The sequence below is a fragment of the Macrobrachium rosenbergii genome, chromosome 2 (genome assembly GCF_040412425.1).
Source record: "Macrobrachium rosenbergii isolate ZJJX-2024 chromosome 2, ASM4041242v1, whole genome shotgun sequence".
Lineage (NCBI taxonomy): Eukaryota > Metazoa > Arthropoda > Malacostraca > Decapoda > Palaemonidae > Macrobrachium > Macrobrachium rosenbergii.
The window spans coordinates 66,224,668-66,248,217 of record NC_089742.1 but is presented as its reverse complement, the minus strand read 5'-3'; the positions used below and the strand labels follow the sequence as shown (position 1 = coordinate 66,248,217).

The 23,550-nt window shown below is 37.0% G+C and overlaps 1 protein-coding gene across 22 annotated transcripts in view; it reads left to right on the top strand.

Annotated features, from left to right (window-relative positions):
* Positions 1-21,946, top strand: part of LOC136847979 (palmitoyltransferase ZDHHC20-B-like) — a 110,984-nt gene extending 89,038 nt beyond the window's left edge. For 11 of the 22 annotated variants that reach the window (XM_067120126.1, XM_067120168.1, XM_067120107.1 and 8 more), the window contains 2 exons: positions 3,211-3,344; positions 20,724-21,946. In XM_067120126.1, coding sequence (XP_066976227.1) covers positions 3,211-3,344; positions 20,724-20,770 — 181 coding nt within the window. In that variant the 3' untranslated portion in view covers positions 20,771-21,946. Of the gene's footprint in view, positions 1-3,210; positions 3,345-6,614; positions 6,751-20,723 lie in introns of all 22 variants that reach the window. The other 11 variants (XM_067119999.1, XM_067120039.1, XM_067120021.1 and 8 more) reach the window with 2 other exon arrangements.
* Positions 21,947-23,550: the final 1,604 nt, after the last annotated feature.

The window sequence follows — 23,550 nt, the reverse complement described above, 5'->3', positions numbered from 1 at the left end:
CCAGGCTGCTCGTCTTTCTGCTCTTGTAATAGATGACCAGATGTATGTTTCTGTTGGAGTCAACAGGGCTGACATTATTCTTGATGATGTTTTTGAGGGCGCCAGAGACATGCACCGAGCGATCCCCATAGCGTGCCGAGCAAATCAAAATTCGGCATCCGAGGATCGAAATTCTTCTTCATCCTCAGCACTACAACGCCGCTCGCCAGACGCAAGACGAAAACAGAACTTGGATGGGAAGGCTCGCCGGTACATGCCCCGGCAGCCAATCATAATTCAGCACCGATCATGACCTCCCTATAAATACCAACCCGGCACATCGCTTCTTCAGACCTCCTGCAAACCACGTCCAGAGGATGACCAACGAGCTGGTCGAAACATGTCGACGGTACCCACAATAGAACCTGAACCCAGATTTAACGATTTTCTGATTGAATATTGTAATAAAAGATTCCAATATTCCAGTGACTGTCCTTTCCAACATGAATATCGGCCAGTTACTGACTAACATCGCTGAGCCTGAAAAGCTAATCATAAGGAGGATAGAAAAGACACTATATAAGATAAATTCGCATAATACAGCCATCCTTTTTAATAATAATAATAATAATATAATAATAATAATAATAATAATAATAATAATAATTCATTTTTAATCTAAAGACTGGGCCTAGGTTGCTGATTGTAAAGTTGTTTTAAACAGATGCACATGCATTGATGTGACTAATGGCAGTGTTGTCCAAACATTCATGAGGAGTGCCAACATTTAATGAGCTTATTGTACTATCACCGATGATTATGACTATGGTTTGAATTGCCTACCTTTAGTAGCTTATGAAATCTACCCAAACAGTGAAGTGTGAATCCTGGATAGATATTCCATCATGAATGGTTGATTTTTGCATGTCGCTATCTATTCACAGTATCATTGGATTTTCAAACAATCTTCAGTTTTGGCACCTCATATTATATTCAGTTTGTTCTCACATTGTAAGAAGTTGAAGAGCACTTCAAGAGTATTCTCTGTTGTTAAATAGAACATGTAACATGACCATGGAGTCATTTCTAGACTTGCTTGGGACTGGTTCATAGAATTTGTCCTTAGTGAGATGTGGGAATTGGACCAAGATTTTGGTAAAGAAGATGGATGGCTGGGTAGGAAGAGACCAAAGGGAAAGGGGGAAAATTAAAAGGCAGAAAGTGGTGCAGTTGTGATAATGCAAGGAATTTGTAGTAATTCAGCACCAGACAAGGGGCTAGTAGTTCTGCCCCATATCATATTATGTGTTTGCCATTTTCTACAGCTTTAGTGGTCTGACCTAATATGGATATTTAAACAGAACTTACCTGTAATGTATGATATTTCCTTGTTTTCACAAAGATTTCAAGTTTTACATTTCTTTGCAATTTGTGTCTTGTATAATTAGTGGTTTTCTGATAAAGTGTTATCAGAACCTGTGCAGTTCTTATAACCTTATTACTTGGAAAACACACACACACAAATTTAGAAAGCATAAACACACACGGATTTAGAAAGCATAATTTCCATGTTTCTCTACCACTGAATGACACTCGAATGTGAAAGATGACTTGCTGTTTATAAACCTAAGGTAGCCTAAATTTTTCTTAAATTTCTCTTTTTGGTTATGCGGTAGGCGCAAAAACATTCTTGGCTGCTAAATTTGCTAGTACAGTAATGTGTGGTAGGTTAATTTTAATGTGACATCAAATGCTTTATTTATTTTTATTTTTTTCTGAAAGTTACTTCAGGAAAGGAACTAAAAAAATGATACTGTACCAGGGGAATCCTGTGGCAATAAAAATATCTTATGAAGGCTCAAAATACTTTTTTGCCATTTTTCATAACGTCTTTATTCTTTCCATGTGATGTAATACGTATAGATAATATTACTCTGTTACCTTTTGATAAGCTGTACCACTATTACTCTTTGACAGTTGGGCAAAAAAGCATTCAAGATAACCAAATTTCACATTAGAATTTTAATTTGAACACTTAGTTCTAGGCAGTCAAATTTCTTAGAATTTAATTTGAACGCTATTTTTAGGGGTGCCAATAATTTCTTACGTGAAGTATAGGAACAGTTAATAATGCCATGAGTGTAGATTTTTGTCAAGTCATCATTTACTCTGTATAATCCTACTTCAGGTACAAGGTACTTGAACAGTCAACTTTGGTAAGGCATTTCTTTGACATTTTAGTTTTTCTTATGTTAACATTGATATTAAGTCTTTTATGTCTAGAGGTTTTAGTCTTTATAATTACAGTGAATTAATAATAACAATAATATCAGGTAGGTAATTGTTGGTGCATAATTCTATTGCAGCACACTTCTGCAATAGTTAGCTTTGCAGTAGAAGGAAGTTTCTGTTGTTATACTTGAGCATGTTATGTTATTCTTGTACCTTATATAAATTATGAATTTTCATATATGTTTATTCAGTTGCATTGCAAGTGTCTTTGGAGTTTTCAGTTTTATATAATAAAATTACATGGTGAGTATGTCTGTATGTAAATAATCTCTTATTTTAGGTTACACCAAGCATTATTTGTAGAGTTTTTGGTATCTGATGTCTTAGGTAATGGTTACAATATAGCCTGAATTAGATGGCAAAATGTTCTTTGTACCGAAAGTTAGGAAACATGTTTAGAGATTAGAGGTAATCAAATGTATATTTTGAAGAAACTTCACAGTATATCCACCAATCTTGTCTCGTGATTGCCACTGCATAAAAAATGTATAAAACTAATCTCTTTGTTTTTTTTATATTTTGTGCACAAAGCTTTTAGCTTTTGCTTCATGATGTATAGTTAGTTATTGTGCCCTTTTTGTAGTACAGTAATATGCTTGTGGATACAAAGTATGTTTATGCTTTTTAGGGACTGGATATGTTTGATACTCATAGCTATGTTTATTGTAGATATAATTATTAACTTGTAAGTTGTATTGCTCGTCTACTTTGGATTTTTTATACCTCTAGATTTATAAAGTTAAGCAGGTTGACCTTTTCACATTTGTGTAATGAACTTTGTACTATATTATTATTAATTATAAATTTTCAAACTTATAATTGTATTTTGCATATATTGTGAATATGACTGTGAATATTATGAAAATTTCTAAAGTTGCAATTATCTTGAATTATATATTTCATGGTACAATATTCAACATGAAATCTTTTGAACCTCAGCCTTGGAGATGGGGTGACTTACCCCCAGCGGTGTGTGGATGAAGACACTGATGATCTCCTTGGATCACGCCAACGATGGGCTGAAGACGAAGAGAATGAACTGACAGCTGGGTACATCAACAACCATGCTCATGGTAAGTATTTAAGATGGTTGACATAAGTTGTATTGGTTTGCATGCACACTTTTGTTTGTGTAGTAACTTCTGTTAAAATTGGTAGATTTCATTGATATTTAGCATGTAACTTATACTCAAGATGTCCTTGGATAAGTGATAAGATTGTCCAGGTTTGAATATTGTTTTTCAGAAAAATTGTAGATTTTTATTGCAGAACTGTGGTTGAATTCTGAAATACTCAGTTATGCATGATTCAGTGATATATTTTACATAGAGTGCATTTAATGTGATCTTGGGTGGGATATAACGAAGTCCCCTCGTAGGATGATATTCTTGTAGTGTCTCAGGAGATTTACTGTCGATAGAAAAATTTTGTTTACTGCTTCCTTTCAACTCGTAGCTGCAGCTACCATATAACCATCTACTACTTACTTGTTATCTTTGTTACCTGAGTCCGGTAAGAAGGTTAGTTAGTTATAAATGATTTGTCTGGTTAAACAAATCATTTATAACTAACTAACCTTCTTACCGGACTGCAATTTTCCTAACCCATTTACCCCTTGCGATCACTAATTAGGAAATGGAAACTGACACTAAACAGGCATGAACACACAACATTAACAATCCACAAAGACTAGAGGAGGGGTGAAATAGGAAGGCTATCCTCCTCCCCATTAAAACTTAAGTATTTGTTGTATCTAAGCTGCATTGATCAAATATATTGCCCAGTGATGAAACCAAACTGGCAATCTAAAAGGCAGTTAGGGAGGAGCACTATCAAGTGACTATCCCTAGGGTGGTCTGACAAGAGTGGCAACCATGTTTTCTCTAGAAATACTGACTCAAGAAGATCATAAGCATTGCTTTCACAGGAGCTAGGATTACTTAGTCTCTTCTAGCAAAGATAGTAAGTGAGTTATAATCACATATGAGCTTATAAAACCTCAATATGTAATCCATCATTGATTGTTTTATGGTCAACTGGATTTGGGATAGCCATCTAGACTTGAATTCTTATTTAGTCATAATCCCAAAAATAATTAACAAAGCTGGAAAACAAATGACATTCTGAACATCTAACCAAAAATGTCAAGCTCATAAGGAATAGAAAAGTAACGACTTGAACAAACAACAGTGAACTAGAGCAAATGTAAAATTCAGAATAATGCATTGCCTTGGGATGTCATTGCAGAAAACATAAGTGCTTTATTACTTTCAGGTGAGGAATATTTGCATGTCAAGGCAGTGATGTTATATTTGTCAATAATTATGTAGTTGGAAACAAATAAAATTCCCTTCTGTAAGAAAGCATGGCAACCAAACAAAGCAAAAATTAAATTCAAGACATTATTTACCGTCACATACCATAGTCAGTTGAAGCAAGCAAGTTTCTTTATATATATATTGCACCAAAATCATTACAAATAAGGCCAACTGAAACAACCCACCACAGCACCACATGATTTTACTTTGGCTCTGAGGACCATAACAACAAACAGGATGAGGGGTGAACAAAAGCAGCACTCCGAGTCAGAAACAAGTCAGTGTTACATAGAGTACATTATAAATACAAGACTGAAATTTTTGATGAGCAGAATATGTATGTCTGTCTGAGAGCCCAGATTGCAATTCACTATAAGAGGTCTCGAAGATCTTGGTAAAATTGGCATAAAAAAAAAAAGTGAATAATTGATTTTCTGTGCAAGGAGCAGAAACAGGTGGATAAGGTATTACAAATGAAGATATAGGAAAGGAGACACTATACTCCTATTAAAAGAATTCAAGGCACTAATTATCCATCAGTCACTTCCATTAAACCTTAATGAAATGAAAGCAGATAAAGGAATATCCATATTAACAGCTCACCATCAAAGCAGGAGCAGGAAAGCTTAGAAACAACAGAAAAAATAATCTTAATAAAACTATCCCAAAATAACCAAATTTGATAATGATTACCAGTGTTAGACACTAATAGACCACCACAGCCATGATAAGTGAAACAAAGAATGCCCTGCATCCCTGAGCAGTAACCTAAATGGGGCAGAAGTTCATGAAAGTCCTGGTTTGTGGGACATACAAAAATAGCCAGTCTTTTCAGGAAAGAGTAAAAATGGTGAAGTGTTGCTCAACTATAAATTGAAATGACAATGGTGACTCGTGTTCTTCTCATTCCAAAATTGCCTTATTTGCCTTACACTATGTTATGGTTCAGTTGTCATCTTAAGAGACTTAGGAAAATCCAACCCTTCAGTTCTTTTCAAGGACTGCATCATTTTGTGGCAAAAATAAAGTGCCTGTGGTAGGACTACTGAATAACATTAAAGGTTCATGAAACATGGTCATTCAGCTATTTTTGCACACATCCAAAGGGTTTATTAAGATTGAATAGCTGCACTAAATAACAAGGAAGTTTAAGGGGCTTGCTGACCGCTGAATTTTGAGGAATTAGCTTAGGGTAGGTTATAAACATATCCTGGAGCGTTAATGCTAAAAAAATAATTTAGATTGGTTTATTGACAATTTTGTTCATTGCTTGTACGGCACTGTGAATGACAAATTGTAAAAAAAAAAGGGTAAAAATGTTTATGACTCTTAAGTCTGGGTAAGTATAAGTTAGTTAGTTATAAATGATTTGTTTAACCAGACCTCTGAACTCTTTTAGGGTTCTTCTCGGGCTGGGAGGGTAAGTATAATGGAGTTACCACTGTTGTGGACTGTTTTCTGTGTAAACAAGCATATCTTGAAGATATGTTGCTCAGAAAAATGTTTAGATTGGTTCATGGACAATTTTGTTCATCGCTCATACGGCACTGTGAACGACAGATAGTAAAAATACATGTAAAAAAAATATCAAAATGAATGGTACAAAAATGCTTGTCACCCACTAAAATATCCCATTCTCTCTAGCAGTATCATCAAAGAGAAAATGGATTATAATAATATAGGGATAACACGCTCAAGACATCATAATTGTTTCAGGATTCTCTTGAAAGTCCAAAAACTTATTTGTTTTGCTGTTCTCTCAGAACTTACTTTTTCAAAACTAAATGCTTTTTTCTACAAGACTTAACCAAATTCAATGAAACTTTTAAAGAGTGTAGTATAAAAAAAAAAAAAGTATATCTTAGTTTAACCAGACCACTGAGCTGATTAACAGCTCTCCTGGGCTGGCCCGGCGATTAGATTATTTTACGTTGCTAAGAACCATTTTGGTTACCTAGCAACAGGGACCTACAGCTTATTGTGGAATCTGAAACACATTATAGCGAAATGAATTTCTATCACCAGAAACAAATTCCTCTTGTTCTTCACTGGCCGGTCGGAGAGTCGAACTCGCGACCAACAGAGTGGTAGCTGAGAAAGGAACCCGTGCACCCAGCGAGGAACCACAGAGTGTAGTATAACTACGTATCACTATTTTATCGTGAGGAAAATAATTTTTGAGGGCAACTTTTTTTTTTGCATATTTTTGAAAAGTGAGATTGTGATTTTTTCAACTGCAAAAAAATTAACTTAGAGGTTGAATTTCTAAATTTTCCAACAAGGGAATTTTCAGTATTAGTTGTAGAATAAGTAGTAAAAATTTGAAGCAAATCTCTTCAGTCATAAGGTAGAAACGGTCATTTAATTTATAATGGGGCGTTATGGCGTAGGTACTCCCCTTAACCCCAAAAACAATTGAAAATGATACAGAGAATGGCCAGTCCCATGAGAGTTCAGATTTCTAACTCTGTAGCTTGCCAGCAGATAAGACATTTTCAAAAAGAATAAATATAAAAAATTACCATGTCTAAAGTGCATTGACTACAGATCATAAAGGCACAAACTTGGTTAAGGCCATGCTAGGTTATTATTGTATTGAATAAATGGTTTAACAACACCACTGAATTAAAGATCCTAATTCTCATACTGCTGGTAAGGCTCTGCAAGAGAGTCTAATGAGTAGTAGCTGATAACACTAAGCACAACAATTTTTAATGTCAATAAAATATTGGAAACCCCAAAATATTGCATTGTATTAGTACAGACTTGTCAAATTTATCAAGCATGTAAATATTTGCTAGTGGTAAGGCTACGCCTGTTGCAAGGCAGCCGAAAGAAACTAACATTTTCTCAAGGTACTTTCTTCCCCAGCATATGTAACCCATACCAGATGCAGCATATCAATTAAAGGATTTTGACAAAGGAAAAATCTATTTCTGGAGAGGGGCCCGTGTCACCCGGTGAAAAGTCCATTCAGCACTTATTTCTTGGTAATTCCGTTGCTAGATACCAGAGAAGCTAAATGAAATGCTGGGTTACTACCCCAGAGCGAGCTCCACTAGATGGAGTCGTGTATGGAAAAGGGTGAACTACAAAAACACGAACCTTATCCTATAGAGATTCCCAATGTCAAAAGTCCCAACGAGAGAGGTGCCGATGAAGCCCATGCACTACTCGCTGGACTGTATTTCTGGAGAGCCCGTGTCACGGTGACCCACCCCTGTTTTTCATTCTCTCCTCCATGGTAAACATCATTCTAGTAGGGTGGGTGCTAACATGGAATGCGACTAGTGTTGCCTTTGTATACAGTCCGCGAGTAGTGCATGGGGTTTGTATCGGCACCTCTCTCGTTAGGACTTTTGACATTGGGAATCTCTATAGGATAAGTTCCGTGTTTTTGTAGTTCACCCTTTTCCATACACGACTCCATCTAGTGGAGCTCGCTCTGGGGGTAGTAACTCCAGCATTTCATTTAGCTTTCTCTGGTATCTAGCAACGGAATTACCTAGAAATAAGTGCTGAATGGACTTTTTCACCGGCTGACATGGGACCCGATCCAGAAATACTGTTATTCAGTGCCATGTTACATTAATTTTTGCATATTTGTTCAGGATCTAAATCAAGTAGGAATGTAGAAATATTAAAGGAATGTTAAACGTGTCTATCAACCTTTTCTAAATATCAGTTGGATTACTAAATAGTGATGGTGCTGCACCCATGTGGCACATTGTGACAAAATAGTATCAAGTCCAAAATGAGTTTATTTCATTAATTGGACTATTATCGGGATGAAAATATTTTATTTCTATGGCATCTCTTACTACAGCATCGATACTTTTGCAGAGAATACCAGTAATGAAGAGAGTAAAATGATTCCCAGCAGTAATGATTTTTCTGGCTTTGAAGATGCTTATTCATCTGTTTCTTTTGATGATGATGATGATGATTAGGTTTTTTGATGGTTTAATAAAATTTTATAATAGATTTTTTTTTTCTGTTTGCTATGTAGCTTGTGTTCTTCATTGTAATAACAGTTTCAGATAGAATGCTTTGTTGTTTTCTGTCATTTGCTGTGTCTAATAGTACAGTTGACCCCCAGTATTTGCGGGGGATGCGTACCACAACCCCCCACGAATAGCTCAAATCCCTGAATACTTGACACCCTCTAAAAATGCTTATAACTGCCAATTTCGATAGTTAAAACATCAAAAAACCTGTCTAACAACACTTATACCCAAAGTATTTTAATATAGTAGTTTTATCACAAAATGCAGTCACAAAAATTATATGAAAATAATGTAATTAGTGAATATTTCTCTATGACAAATACCACGAATAGGCGAATTTTTGCGAATAATGTGTACTGTATACATGTTCCGCATCAGAATCTGCAAATAGGTGAAGCTGTGAATCCAGAACAGCAAATAGACGGGGTTCACTGTATTTGCCTTTTCTGCATGTACTTTATAGGAATTCACTCATTTTCTTTTCACTCTGTGCTTATACCATAAGTAGTGGTTAGAAATTTTGCTTTCCTTTGTATTGCACTTACTTTTCAATATGTGCAGTATTTTATTAACAAGTACAAATCATGTGTATGCTACAAAACCACTCTAGGTTATTTTCAGTAAATCTTCTTCTTCGTTTTAACGTGCTTTTTTTCCCATTTTTTTATGGGGTAAATAATGATGAAAAAACAAAATAGCTTATTTTTTTTATAGATACCCATGTAAAAAGAGTGTAATCTACAAAGATTTCTTGTCCACTTGCAAATACAGCAAGCTACAGCATTTGATATGATGGCAGAAGATGCATAGCTGGTCATTGAAAGGGTTGATAAGGAAATGCCTTGTAGATTATCTCCTTGACTTAGAACAAGATAGAAACCGAAGGAGAGAAAACCAGGAGTATAGTTGATGATATGATGGCAAGGATGTACAGTTGGTAAATGAAAGGATGGCTAAAGTATGTGTTGTAGATTATTTCTCTGAGGAAGAACAGGATAAAAATGGGAGAAACGATAGAAAAACTTGGATCATGCAAGGGGGTTTTGCTTACTAGAAAGAACCATGTACAGTAATAACGAAGTGAAGAGTCAACAAGCAGTTCCAGTTCAAAAAGCTCAAAGGACTTTGCTGCTTCTTGGAACCCTGCTGTATGTTTTCTTCATTGTATTGTTGATCCCTCAAGATTACAGTATTTTAAAATTACTATATGTCCATGCAGTTGCTTACATTAAAGGTAAGTGTTCTTTAACTTTGTATTAATTTTTCCTTGAAAATTCCACTTACCATTGTTCTGTATGTATTTGGAGAATATAAAACCATTACCCAAATATATCAGAAGTATATACTATATAGTAAACAGATCTTCTACATTGAGTGGGTTAACCATTGCCTATTAAAATGTATAGCTACATGCTTCAGATTTAAGTGGTTGACTCTGCACATTATGAAATTCTTTGAATAGCAAGGTAGTTAAGATACCCTCAGTCCTACCATTCCACTTATTATCTTCCCTTTTTATCCCCCCCCCCGTTTCATTCGGTGTGGATACAAAGATCTTACTACTGCCTTGTCATACAAGTAAAATAGGCAGTCATCTCCCCCACTCCCTTTTCTGCCATTCCACCAGTTTCCAGGTGGGACTTATCTTTTTAACAGGTCCTAATACACAATATAAACTCTAGATAAGCCTGCTTCTTGAAGCGGGTTGACAACATGACAGGTTAAGGTGCAGTAAAATATCCACCACCTCACTCAGTCCCAAGGCATTAGTATCACAGAGACATACTGTATTATCAGATATGTTTTATTGTGGAATGAACATTTTAGGTATATGAACATAAATAATGCATGAAAAATGGGCAGTTGAAATCAGTGATGAAAACTGGAAAAGCAAATAGTTGCTCCCACATCTTAGTCTATTATATTAGTCACAGTTTATATATGTATATATATATATATATAATATATACATACACACACACACGCAAACACACATACAGTAATACCTCGAACTTGCACGATTCGAGTTGCATGGATTCACAGACACACGAATTTTTCATTGGAATCTAACTAATGGTCATACACGAGTTTTTCGCAGACATGTGGACATTTGCGAACACTGAGAAACCCAGCAAAAGTGTTTGTTTAATTTTTTTATGTAATAAGTTTTCAAGCTTTTATGTGTAAATTAAATAACATTAAATATTATTAAAAGTAATAATTTCTCTCTCTCTCTCTCTCTCTCTCTCTCTCTCTCTCTCTCTCTCCTCTCTCTCTCTCTCTCTCTCTCTTCTTTAGTTAGATGAATTTTTATGGTACATGTATACAGGTATGTTTATTTGTATAATAAATAAACTTTTACCTAATAATAAGTACTAATTTTAAAATAATAAGATTAATAATAATAATAATAATAATAATATAATAATAATAATAATAAAACTGTAATTACAAAATTCATATTATTTTGAACAAACAAATACTTCCCTCATCTTTTGTAAGAAGAGGTCGAAGGCAAAAGCTGTCAGACATGTCATTTAACATGACAAGAAGGAGTGTTGCAAATCAGTGGTCAAATTTAGTCAAATTCTCTCTCTCTCTCTCTCTCTCTCTCTCTCTCTCTAATCTCTCTAAAAATCTCTCTCTCTCTAAGTATCCAACTGTAAAAAATTTCACTCTCTTAAGTAAGGACAACTGTCTCTCTCTCTCTCTCTCTCTCTCTCTCTCTCTCTCTCTCTCTCTCTCTCTCTCTCTCTCTCGTTCAAAGTTAGCTAACCTACGCATTACAGCACTGTTTCTCTGTATGTTTTTAACTGTACAGTAGATAATTTTGAATTGATCTAATTTTACCTGTACCGTTTACAAACTGTAAATGCGCCATTCTAAAACATAGAGCATTTCAGAACAAAGAGAAAGTGACATAATTAAGAAGTTTTTAAAAACGAGGTTGAGAAGACTTCTAAAAATAGATCAGTGGAATGAGGGAGAGAGTCACACCATTTATTTCTTTTTTTAAGGGTAATGTATTAAGCTAACTTTTAAATGATACAGTAACTTTAATTTCATTTAATAGTTAGTTTAATACTGAATTTCCATCTTTTGATATCTAACGTAAGAATAACTCTCTCTCTCTCTCTCTCTCTCTCTCTCTCTCTCTCTCTCTCTCTCTGTGTTATTCTCTCTGTCTCTGTAATAATTGATAAATAATTTCACTCTCTTAAGTAAGGACAATCTCTCTCTCTCTCTCTCTCTCTCTCTCTCTCTCTCTCTCTCTCTCTCTCTCTCTCTCTCATTCATAGTCAGCGCTCACACATTTTTACAACTTAGTAATTCTCTGTACGTCTTTACCTGTACAGTAGATAGTTTAAATTGATCTAATTTGACCTGTACCGTTTATGAATTGCAAATGCGCTAGTTTTGCAAATACGTTCTAAAACATAGAGACATAATAACTAAGAGTTGTATTAGTCAAAATATAAAACACTGTTTGTTCATGAAAAAGCATTTCAGAACAAAGAGAAAGAGACGTAGAATAAAGAAGTTGTTAAAAGAGAGGTTGAGACGATTCTAAAAATAGATCGGTTGGAGAGAGAGAGAGAAGAGAGAGAGAGAGAGAGAGAGAGAGAGAGAGAGAGATTTCTCTTCCAAATCTTAGTTTTTATGTCAACCATTTATTTCTCTTTTAAGGGGAATGTATTAAGCTAACTTTAAATGAAATACAGTAACTTTAATTTCATTTAAAAGTTAATAATTTGGAGGAGGATGATTAGGGTCATATTTAGTGTTTAAACTTTGAAATACGCATTTATTAGCATTTTTAGAGACCACACCAAACTTACGCCAAAATTCACCCTGCTCGGGTTCTGGAACCTAACCTCATCAAGTTCTGGATATATATATATATATGTATGTATGTATATATATATATATATATATATATATATATATATATATATATATATATATATATATATATATATATATATATATATATATTATATATATATATATATATATATATATATATATATCTATCACACACACACACACACACATATACAGTAAACCCCGTATTCATGTTCTCATGATTCATGGACTCATCTATTCACAGATTTCTTTTTGGAACGTATACACATTGCTCGTGGAAAATTCGCCCATTCTTGGAATTTTTCACTGAAATATTCACTGATTACTGTATTTTCATATTTTCATGACTAGATGCTCTTTTTGTGATAAAACTATTAAAATACTTGGGTATAAGCATTTTTAGAGGGTTTTTTATGTTTGAACTATCAAAATAGGCAGTTTGAACTATCAAAATAGGCAGTTCTAAGTGTTTTTAGAGGGGTTTTAAGTGTTCATGGATTTTAGCTATTCGTGGGTGGGTGGTATGCATCCCCTGCGAATACGGGGGTTTACTGTTTATATATTGTATATATATAGTGTATATGTATAATATATATAATACAGGCAGTCCCCAGTTATTGGCGGGGTTCTGTTCCTGACAGCGTGATGATAACCGAAAATCGCCGACAACCAAAAATCGGCGGTAACAGCGCCAATCCTCAGCTATCGGCACCGATAACCGGAGATCAGCGCCGATAACCAGGAATCGGTGTCAAAAATCCGGTTATTGTCGTCGGTAGACAAGTGCTGTAAAACCGGATCGCCGATAACCTGGGACTGCCTGCATATATATGTAATATATATATATATATATATATTACACTCACACACAACTTCCTGTGAATAGCTAAACTCTGTGAATACTTGTCTCTTCTAAAAATGCTTAAAACTGCCTACAGGCAGTCCCCAGTTATTGGCAAGCTCGGTTATTGGCGATCTGGTTTTATGGCGCTTGTCTAGCAACAAAAATTGGCGATTTTGGCTGCTGAAAATCGCCGATTTCCGCTTATTGGCGCCGATAATTAGATATTTGCACTGATACATACATAACAGAGGTGCCAATTTCCGGTTATCGGGGCCAGTACCCGGTTATTGGTGCCAGTAAGCACCGAAAATCACCGGTTTTTGGTTATCGGTGATTTTTGCTGATCATCACTTTGTTGGAACAGACCCCCCCCCAACCCCTCCGATAACAGGGCACTGCCTGTAGTTCAAACACCAAAAAACCCCTCAGAAAACACACATACCTGGCTATTTTAATAGTTTTATCATGAAATGTGTATTTAGTAATGAAAATATGAAAATACAATAATTATTGAATGTTTCTCTATGAAAAATTCTGCAAATGGGCAAATTTTCCACGAGTATGTGGTTATACGTTCCACCGAAACATTGCGAATAGCTGAAGCCGCGATTCCAGAACTGCTAATAGGGGGGGTATTGGGGGTCCACTGTATATATATATATATATATATATAATATATATATATTTTTTTTTTTTTCTTATGAGCCTATTGATTATGAAATCTTACTCTGAAAGATCTTGCAATGATAATAGTCCCACTGTACATGTCCAGGTCATGCTCCACTGGACCAGAAGAGAAAGTACAGGCAATCTCCGGTTATCAGTGCGGGTCCCGTTCCCGACAGCGTGACGATAATCGAAAATCGCAGATAACCAATAATCGGTGATAATACTTTAGCGCCGATCCCTGGTTATCGGCGCTGATATCCGGTTATCGGCATTGATAACTGGAGATTGGCACATATTGGTGCTAAAAATCCAGTTATCATTGTCACTAGACAAGCCTTGTAAAACCAGATCGCCAATAACCAAGGCTGCCGATAACCAGGGACTGCTTGTACCATTCCTCTACGTGACTTTTGAAGTTGGTTGTGCTGCTCTGTTTCTCAGACTTATAGTTTTTCCTGTTTTTGTGGTATGCCATTCATTCATTTTCTTTCAAATATTTTTTGATTGTTTATACTTCACTTTGTGCATAAACTTCCCTTTATTTATTGCTACCTTAGAATTTTTTTTATCTCTGTTTGGCTCACTCTTGCCTCTTGAGTTGCTGTGAGTACTGCTTTATTTGTATTTAATTCCTGTGACGTTGGTTGGTAATTTTTGCTTGGATTGCTTGATTTATGACCTTTGTTATTTTCTATCAGGGATTGTTTACTCTATAAATAATGTATTTTTGCTATTCATAGTAACAGTTTCCCTTAGTTCTTTATGTCAGTCCCAGCTGTTCATCACAGAATATTGTTTTTGATTGCCTACTGTTAAAATAGTTTTTTGTATTTTTTATTGTGGTTTGTATACTCCTCACTTCACCTCAGTTGTGTTAATTTCTCTAGATTGATTGTATACTGATCATGCCTCAGCATATTTACAATGGTGAGGAAGGTAAGTCATCTAGTTCACATATGGTTAGGAAAGGACCCTCATTTGCAATGTGCTTCTGTGTGAAGCCCAGCAGTGTGCCATTTAACTGGACTGCGAACCAGTGGTTACTCAACATTAGAGATCGATCAGTTTTTAAACATTTGTTTTACAGTTGGTGAGCCATCTGACTCTACCTCAGTTTGTCTCAAGCCCCGTATGATGAGGTTTCCTGTCTAAAGCATGTAAGAGACATCGACCATCACTGATTTTTTCCTCTCCTGACAGTCTCTCCATCACTCCTGGGATGGATTTTTTTTGGTCTCCTTGTCTCCTGCTAATTCTATTTTTCATTCCTCCTACTCTTCTCCACCATCTGCGATTCCATCTACTCTGTTCCCTTTGTTACACTGGAGATCATTTGTTCAGTAGACACCTTTTCATGGCTTAGTTCAAAAAGAAGGTTGACCCTTGTGCTATAGGACCAGTTTTTCATAGTGGTTGATTTTTCTATGCAGTTTGCTTGAGCCTTGTCTGTAGTTTTACTGACCATGTCAGGCTTGCTTCTTCAGGGATGTTGATTATGGTATAAAATTTTTTCTTTATTATGCCCTCTGCCCAAGGATATCCTGAAACAATGCAGGAGACATCATAACCTTGGGATCCATTAGACCTATTCATGTGAGTGCCCTTGATCACCTGAGCATAACCATGGTTCATGTCTGCTTGGTTTTCAGTAAGCAAAGTACTCCGAAGTCCAGCGAGCACACTGTGTGCTATTGTTATTCTTCAGGACCTTCTTGTTACACCATCTGCTTTGTCCTTGATGCTTGTAACCATGTCACATCCTCAGCTGTATCTTAAAGAAATACTAAACCGCCTCATTCTTCCCCTATGACTCTTCTATCTCTAGCTTGACTTCGCACTCTCCCATGAGTGCTGCCCTTGCACCTTCTCTTGTCTGCTGCCTTAAGGTCTGTCTCCAAGAACATCTCCTCCAGGCCAGAGGTATTATTCCTGAGGATGGATGCCCATTTCCTCCCCTTCGCATTTCGAATGATGTTGAGCCCTATATTTTTGGTGAAGTTACCAGCCAGGATGATGCTCTCTTGCCCCTGTTAGAGAATTCCTCTCTCCTGACATCGCCAGTGGAAGATCCTGTGCCATCATGCCCTCCTGTAGCAGAGTCAGGGCCTGACATTGAAGGATGGACAACTGTGAGAGAACCAAAGAAAACCAAGAGGAGTATGCTGAAACAGAGGGAGAAACCCCCCCCCCCAACCTTTCTCCTGAGACCAATCTCTTGTTACAACTCCCAAAAGATTGCATGACTAAAGGGGAGATGACTGCTTATGAGGTAGTGGCAGAGTTGGAAGCTAACAATCCAGAGTTGCAGATGTCAGTCAAACCAAACCTGAACTGACATGATTGTGATGCAAAATTTCAGATACTGCTAAATTTCTCCTGGTGAACACTGATTTCCAGCTGCTGGACCCATCTGAGTTGGTTAGGAAAGCAGTTATTTGCAAGTACCCAACTTCCTTGCCCTTAGGTCTGATTCTCCAGTTGCAGAATGTCTTGGGAACCCAGAGCTGCATCAGAAAGTATGGGAATTCCTCATTGCCACCTTCAAAGGAGACGTACCGACTCAGGTTTTCCTTGCTGTATGGGGATCTTTCCCCACTGAACCCTTCATACCCGAACCCTTAAGGTGCTTCAAGTGCCAGAGAGGTGTGGAATGTGCAGCAAACCACACCCAATGAAGCAATGCCTCTACGCCTACAAGAAGGAAGAGGTAGTATAAACTGTTCCCTTCACCACCATGCCTGGAATAATCACTGCAGTGCCAGACTTGACAGACTGGCAAAGATGAAGGGTACAGTTCCACCTTTATGACCATCAGGGCCAGCTACAAGCTTGAGGCAGTGAGTAAAGATAACGAGGAAGAAACCTTAGCACCCTCCTCCAGCCAGACAGCAGTCCTCACCCACCACCAAGACCACAGAAGCAGGGGCAGACACCAAGGAAAAAGGTGGACTATACCCCAAAGCCATGGTAAATTGTGCCTGTACCTTTCACTTTCTTCTAATAAACCCCCTTCTACCTTCAAAACCTGTCCCTCACCCTTCCTTTACCCATTTCTTGCACATCTTTCCCTCCTCCAGTGATCCAGCCACTGTTAGCTGAAAGAGTACCACAACAGGTAGCACCAGTTACATAACGGTTACAGTTGAAGGCCTTGTATGCCTTTTTGAGAAAATAATAGGAAAGCCTGTCCAAAGAGAGAGAGTGTTGGAATGCATCCAACCCAACCTCACCCAGAACTCCCATCCTAAAGGAGCTGTTATTTGTTTCGAATAACAGTTGTTCGTTCTAGTCTCACTGAAATTCTTCGCCTTCCCAAGAAGTGAAATCCTTGGAGCATCCTCCTTAGATTTTAATCTTATCTCTGCAATTTTTTCCCATTCCTTCTTGTGTCAACATACTGCTGGCTTAATCTAAAACAACCACCACCACCCGTACCTCATCTGGAATCTGTACCCACTCAAGGGTAGTGTGTTAATAGTGATAAAACTTGAATGAGAAATAAGGAAGGATTCCAGATGACACATCTTTGTGAAGATTGAGTCTCTGACATTTCAGAATTAACTGCTTCTCACAGCCTCGGAATGATGTTTTGTTTGCTGCACTTTAAGACAGCAGTATGTATGGTTGGAAGTTGTTTGAGCTCTCCCTGGGTAAGTCTCTGGTTTTTTCTTCGGAAAGGATATTTTGTTGCATATGAAGGGTTACTACATAAAGTTCTGCCATCCCTCATCTCTCCTCCCTAGTTGGAGCCTGCCTTCAGGAGTTTTGGAGTGCTTGAGCCTCTAAGCTTACAGGACAATCTTGTTGGGCCATTGTATCATAATGAAGGGTGACACCACCACCACCATAACATCCTTGAGAATTCAGGGAGAAACAAGGCCAGAATCTTACCTATTGCAGTAGAAAATTTTATTTGAGCAGAAAGGTATGAAGTCACCATTTTGCCAAGATTTGTTCTAGGACCTAACAGAATTTTGGTGGATGCTCTCAGCAGGGCTAAACAGACCTTTTCTTCTGGATGGCCCTTTCACTTGGATTTTTAAAAGGCTCTTCAGCAAGGTTTGGGGATGCCCTTGCTGGATATGTATGTCAAACACTAAACTACCACTGCACTGTTCTTTGAAGTTAGGCTCATTGGCTTGGGCAATTTACACCTTGCCAGCCTTGGGACAGGTTGGACATTTATGCTGTCCATCCATTCTAACTGCCGAGGCAAATTCTTGTGAAGTTTTGGACATTGACAAATACTGTAACGGGATGACTCTTATCACCCTCTTTTTAGGCACAGCAAGCATAGTTTCTGAACCTCCTAGTGTTCCTCCAGCTCATAGAGCTCAACTGAAGCAGCCCAACCTCCACTTGGCTCATAGACATCCAAGAGTCCATCCACCTTCACATACCTAGTCTTGTAGGGAACAGCCTTTCCAAGGGCTGCATTGGCAGTTGTTACCCTTTGCAGGTCTCCTACCACTGCCTTTTCTCAAGGAAAGTGGGCACATTTTGTTGCTAGGTGTGATGAACAGTGTTCTTTACCACCCAGAGCTTTTGTTTCCATTCTGACAACCTAATTTCGTAGATGAATGTAAAAAAGCATTCTCAGCCATTAAGGGTCATTGCTTTACTCTCTTCAGTCTTTACCCAGCAAGCTTAGATTTAGGAGTGAACGATAAGAATAGTTAGGACTTGTTTCATTTTTCCAAGTCAGCTCCATTAAACTAAATTAAGACTTGAATTTGGTGCTGCACAGACTCTCTAGACTGTCTAATGAGACCATGGCAGCCAACTCCTAACTGGATATAACAACCAAGTAATCCCTATTACTCTTTCCCCCCTCTAAATATTTCAGTAAGCTTCATGCCCTTACAGGTAAATTCTCATTCCAGTCATTGTCTTTGGTAGGTCTTCTGTTGGCCATGGAGTTCATAGCCAAGACTTGGTCCTCTAATTACTGGCTCATTCTTGGACACACTCACCATTCTTACTTTGCTTTCATCTGCTGCTGACGATACCTTCTTTATCCAATGAGGCCATTAAGACATGCATGTAATGGACAGAACCTTCCTGTTTCAAAGAATTCCACCTAATATTGGCTTTAGCAGGGTATTTCATGGTCATATGTGCATGTTTCATGAGAGGATATCTCTTATCTCAAGATCAAGGTACATGAAATTTGAGCACTCTCCACTCATTTGACTTTTTTATGTTCAGCTTGGATCACTTATTACTGTGCACGCTTGACATGATTAAGGCACACTTAGGGTTATTGCTCCACCTATGTTTCAATCTTCCTCCAGCTTAAATATGAGGAGAGAACAGTAAGAATATTTCATACCTGTTGTTTCATTTTATTCAATTAGTTCCATGGGTTTCCATTAAACTCTTCAGATAAAGACTTGACCTTGGTGTTGCATGGCCTCACCAGCCCAGCTTATGAGCCTCCTTACTGGATAAAACTCTGAACCTAGGATTCCTTGTTGCCCTTGCCTCCTGTAAACATGTCTGTAAACTCCATGCCCTTATGGTGAAGTCTCATTCTAGCCATTGGTCCTTGGTGGGTCTTTCCTCAGCCCCAGAATTCATAGCAAAGACTCATTCCTCTTGCATATGCAGATTGTTTTTGGGTCTTTCACCTTTCTTGACTGCCTTCCTCCTCTGCTGCTGATATTTTTGCCCTTCTCTTCTCATCTATTCCCTCACGGGAGTCACCAGAACCTTCCTGTTTTAAAGAATTCTATATTGCACTGTATTAGCTTTGGCTGGCTATTCCATGGTCTTATGTTGAGATTTTACAAGATGTCTTTTAAGATCCAAGTGCATGAAGTTTAAGCTTTCTGCTTTTCCTTGACTTTTTAAGTTGAACCCAGGACCCTTGCACCAGGTCATTTTTTGTTTTGTTTTAAGGTTGTCATTCATATCCTCTTCATGATCTTATTCCCCATGTTGCTGGCACACAGACAGTAGCCAGCTATCTATATCCACCTTGTTTTAAGTTAAATGACCTCCAGCTTGTGCTGAAAGTAAATCCCATATGTAAAGACCTCAGGTTTGTATATTAGGAAAAATACAAATAAAAAATTTGTCGTATTATCCTGGAATTCTTGCCTTTGTGCCTCATGCCTGGTGATCATACTCCTTTGGTACTATGTTTCCCAATACAGATCCATGACTTATGGAAGTTCCATGATTTAGATCGATTTGTTATTGCTCCACAGCCCAGATTGATTCATTATTGCTCCACAGCCCATTATGTGGGATTGGATTTTATGCACTTCAGCCTGCTGTCCTTTTCTATGGCTCTTTTGCATTATCTTCCTTCATAAACTGCAATTTTGGCTATTTTATGATTAATGGGTTCCTAAGAAGAAATATCTTCCTTCATAAACTGCAATTTTGGCTATTTTATGATTAATGGGTTCCTAAGAAGAAATAATTTTCTTGTAATATAACAAGTTTTCTACAAACCCATCAGTCATACACTGTTGGTGCCATCCGCCCTTCCATGTACTCTTTAAGGTAGAGGTTGACAATGAGGAATGATGCCTTCTCTTTTGGACCAGTGAAAATAGAGCTGGGCATGTGGAGTAGGATTTTTCTCTGCAGAGTCCTTCAGGTTTGTGTTTCTGAATCCGTTTGGGTAGAGTAAAGATATTTTATGGCTGGTGAGTTTGTAGAAAAACATATTTTATAGTAGACATTGTATAATCTCAGGTTTGTGCCATAGGATAATGTGTGACTTTTTTGTTTCAGCTTTGGAGGAGGTTGTCGTACAAGCCAATCACACCAACCCTGTTTAAATCTGGAGAAGTTTGCTGGAGAGCAGATCATTGGGATCATGTCTTAGTCTTAAGATGGCTTTAATTGCGCTGCCAAATTTACTCAAGGCCGCTTTAGAGGCATTGTGGAATGAGAACTTGTTCCTTTGAGAATGTATTGATATTTTGACTTGTGAATTTATGGTTTTCTTTTAATTACATTGTTTTGATAAAGAAAAGATAGCACAACAGTAGTTGAGCTATGGTATTGAAATAGTTGTGGCCTTGATGTTTCTGTTTTCTTACTTTTAATTAATGCATTTTAGCAACATAATTCACTGTTGCATTGCCAAGCTTTTTATTTTGATTTATTTTAAAAGAGTTACTAAATAAGAATATTTTGTCAATATGCAGACATACAAACTTATGATATTTATAGATTAAAAGGAAATAAAATTCCATCCTAAAAATAACACTGGAAAACTTAAAAGTGTGGATAATAAATGGACATTTTGTGTTTAAGGGAATAAGGTATACTGTAAATAAGTCGTGACAAGTAATGTGCAACAAAAGGGCAAAGCATTAATCATGCAAACTCAATAACTAGGACTGCATAACATATACAGTACTTTGCACTGTTCATCTAGGTTTACACTAAGTAATGTGGTTTCACAAATAATTGTATAGAAATCTTATTTAATTAGGAAGTCATAAGAATGCTCATCTTAGCAGGTGATCCATTTGTATTCTCTTTCATTGGTCTCATCCTCATGTCTCCCCACCACTGGGAAGATTGAGGAAAGTTTCTCATGCATGTGTTAGGCCCCGTTGAGCATTCTCAAACCAGGTTGGGCTTAATAATGGATGATGTATCTATATAGCCTGTTGACTTATTAACATTGAGTCTGTATTGAATATCTCAATAACTTTTGTCGAATGTGAAGAGGAAAAATGGTGAAATGTATTGCTGCTCTTGATTGTGTATGTTTGTTTGTATATTTGATAGGGAGTGAATATTTTTATTTATGATGTATGGTTTTATATGACTTACTAGCCTTAAGATAGATTGATTGTATGGTATACAGCAGCGCGTCAGTTTGGTCTGATGATTGTCATCATGGCTTGGTAGTGACTTCACACTTACAATAATATTCTCCATAATTGTGAGATTTAGCATCGTTTTCAGACACAAATATATGAATAAAGTTTTTAATTACAGCAACTAGTTTTATGTCCCATTTTACAAGAATTTCAGTTGCAATTGATACCAAGTTAAGTGCATCACTTACAGTTCGTGGTAGGTTACATTTTCAATTAGCCCAATTATAAAGGCATTAGGGAGTTGTAATACATAGTAGATAATATCCAAACTTTATCATTTAATGATGATAATGTGTGGTAGGTTATTGAATAAATTCTGCCAAGTGTAACAAATTGCAGTTTAGTGGAAAAGATCAAAGATTTGCAGCCCACTACAAGATTTTTGCTGTAAGAGTGTATGTTTTTACTGATGTTGAGTATTGATACATAATCTGATTCTATTTTCATTGTAGATTTCATGAGCAGCTGAGTACCATTACCTTGTTGAAATTGTGGAAAAACTTCAGACTCCAGACATTTTGTCTTTTCTCGCCATAGAGTTAATTTGGTTTCTGCAAGGACCTAAGAGTGTGATGCCCATACTTCTATTTCCAATGTCATAGCAGTAATCTCCAGATTTTGACCATGAAGCTTGTGCGATCTGTGTTGACTTTGGTGAGGTTTTTTATTGTGTTATACATAAGGCCCTTGTTTCAAATTTTGATGTAAGTTGGGTGAGTATTTTCAAGTATTGTTGAAATTTTTAGTACAAAATTGAAAAAAGTATCTGTTTGATGGGCAGTATAGTGAATATATCAATGTAATGTTTGGTGTTCCTCAGGCTAGTAGTGTTCTTGGCCTCCTCCTATTTTCATTCGAGTCTAGGTCTGTGGTTGCTGAATCTCATGACAGGTTTTGCTAAATTTGCGTATGATGCAAATTATGGTGGATTAAGTCGAACCTACCTGTGACCTTTCATTGACTGTTTCTTCATCTACATCATTACTCATTTGGAATTAAAAAGTGTTATTTTTGAATGCAAGTTCACTTTTGGTAAACATATCTGTATATTTATTCTTTAATTGCTTGAAAGTTGATACAGGCAGTCCCCGGTTATCAGCGCAGTTCCGTTTCTGAGAGTGTGATAATAACCGAAAATCGCTGCTAACCGAAAATCGGCGATTTCCGGGCTTTTTCAGTGATTTTCGAGGGTTATCTGCGCTGAAAATTGCCGATTTTCGGTTATCGGCGCCTCTGTTAGGTATATATCGGCGCAATACCGTGCGTAATCGGCACCGATAGAAAAATAATCGGCAATTTTTTCGCTGAACAAGCACCATAAACCGGATCATGTTAACTTGAGCCCCGTTAATCGGGACTGCCTGTATAGGGAAGTCTTTCAAGATTTTTGGGGACTCTTTAGCTTGATTTTTGGGGACACTTTACCCTGAGCTGTTTCTATACTTTTCAAAATTTGGAGATGTTTTTGCTATTTTGGAAAATTCTTCAGCATAGTTGTCAACAGCTGACTGACATTTTGAATTGGTGAATATAAATTAAATTTATTATTGCATATCTTAGTATTCATCTCTGACACACCATTCAATAAGCTCATGGTTCATGCTCTATGAAATTTATTATTATTTTGATCATCTTTTACATTCAAATCTTCCTAGACATCACTATCCACCATGTAACACTAGTTATACCGACAATTTTAATACAGCTATTGTATCTTTTGT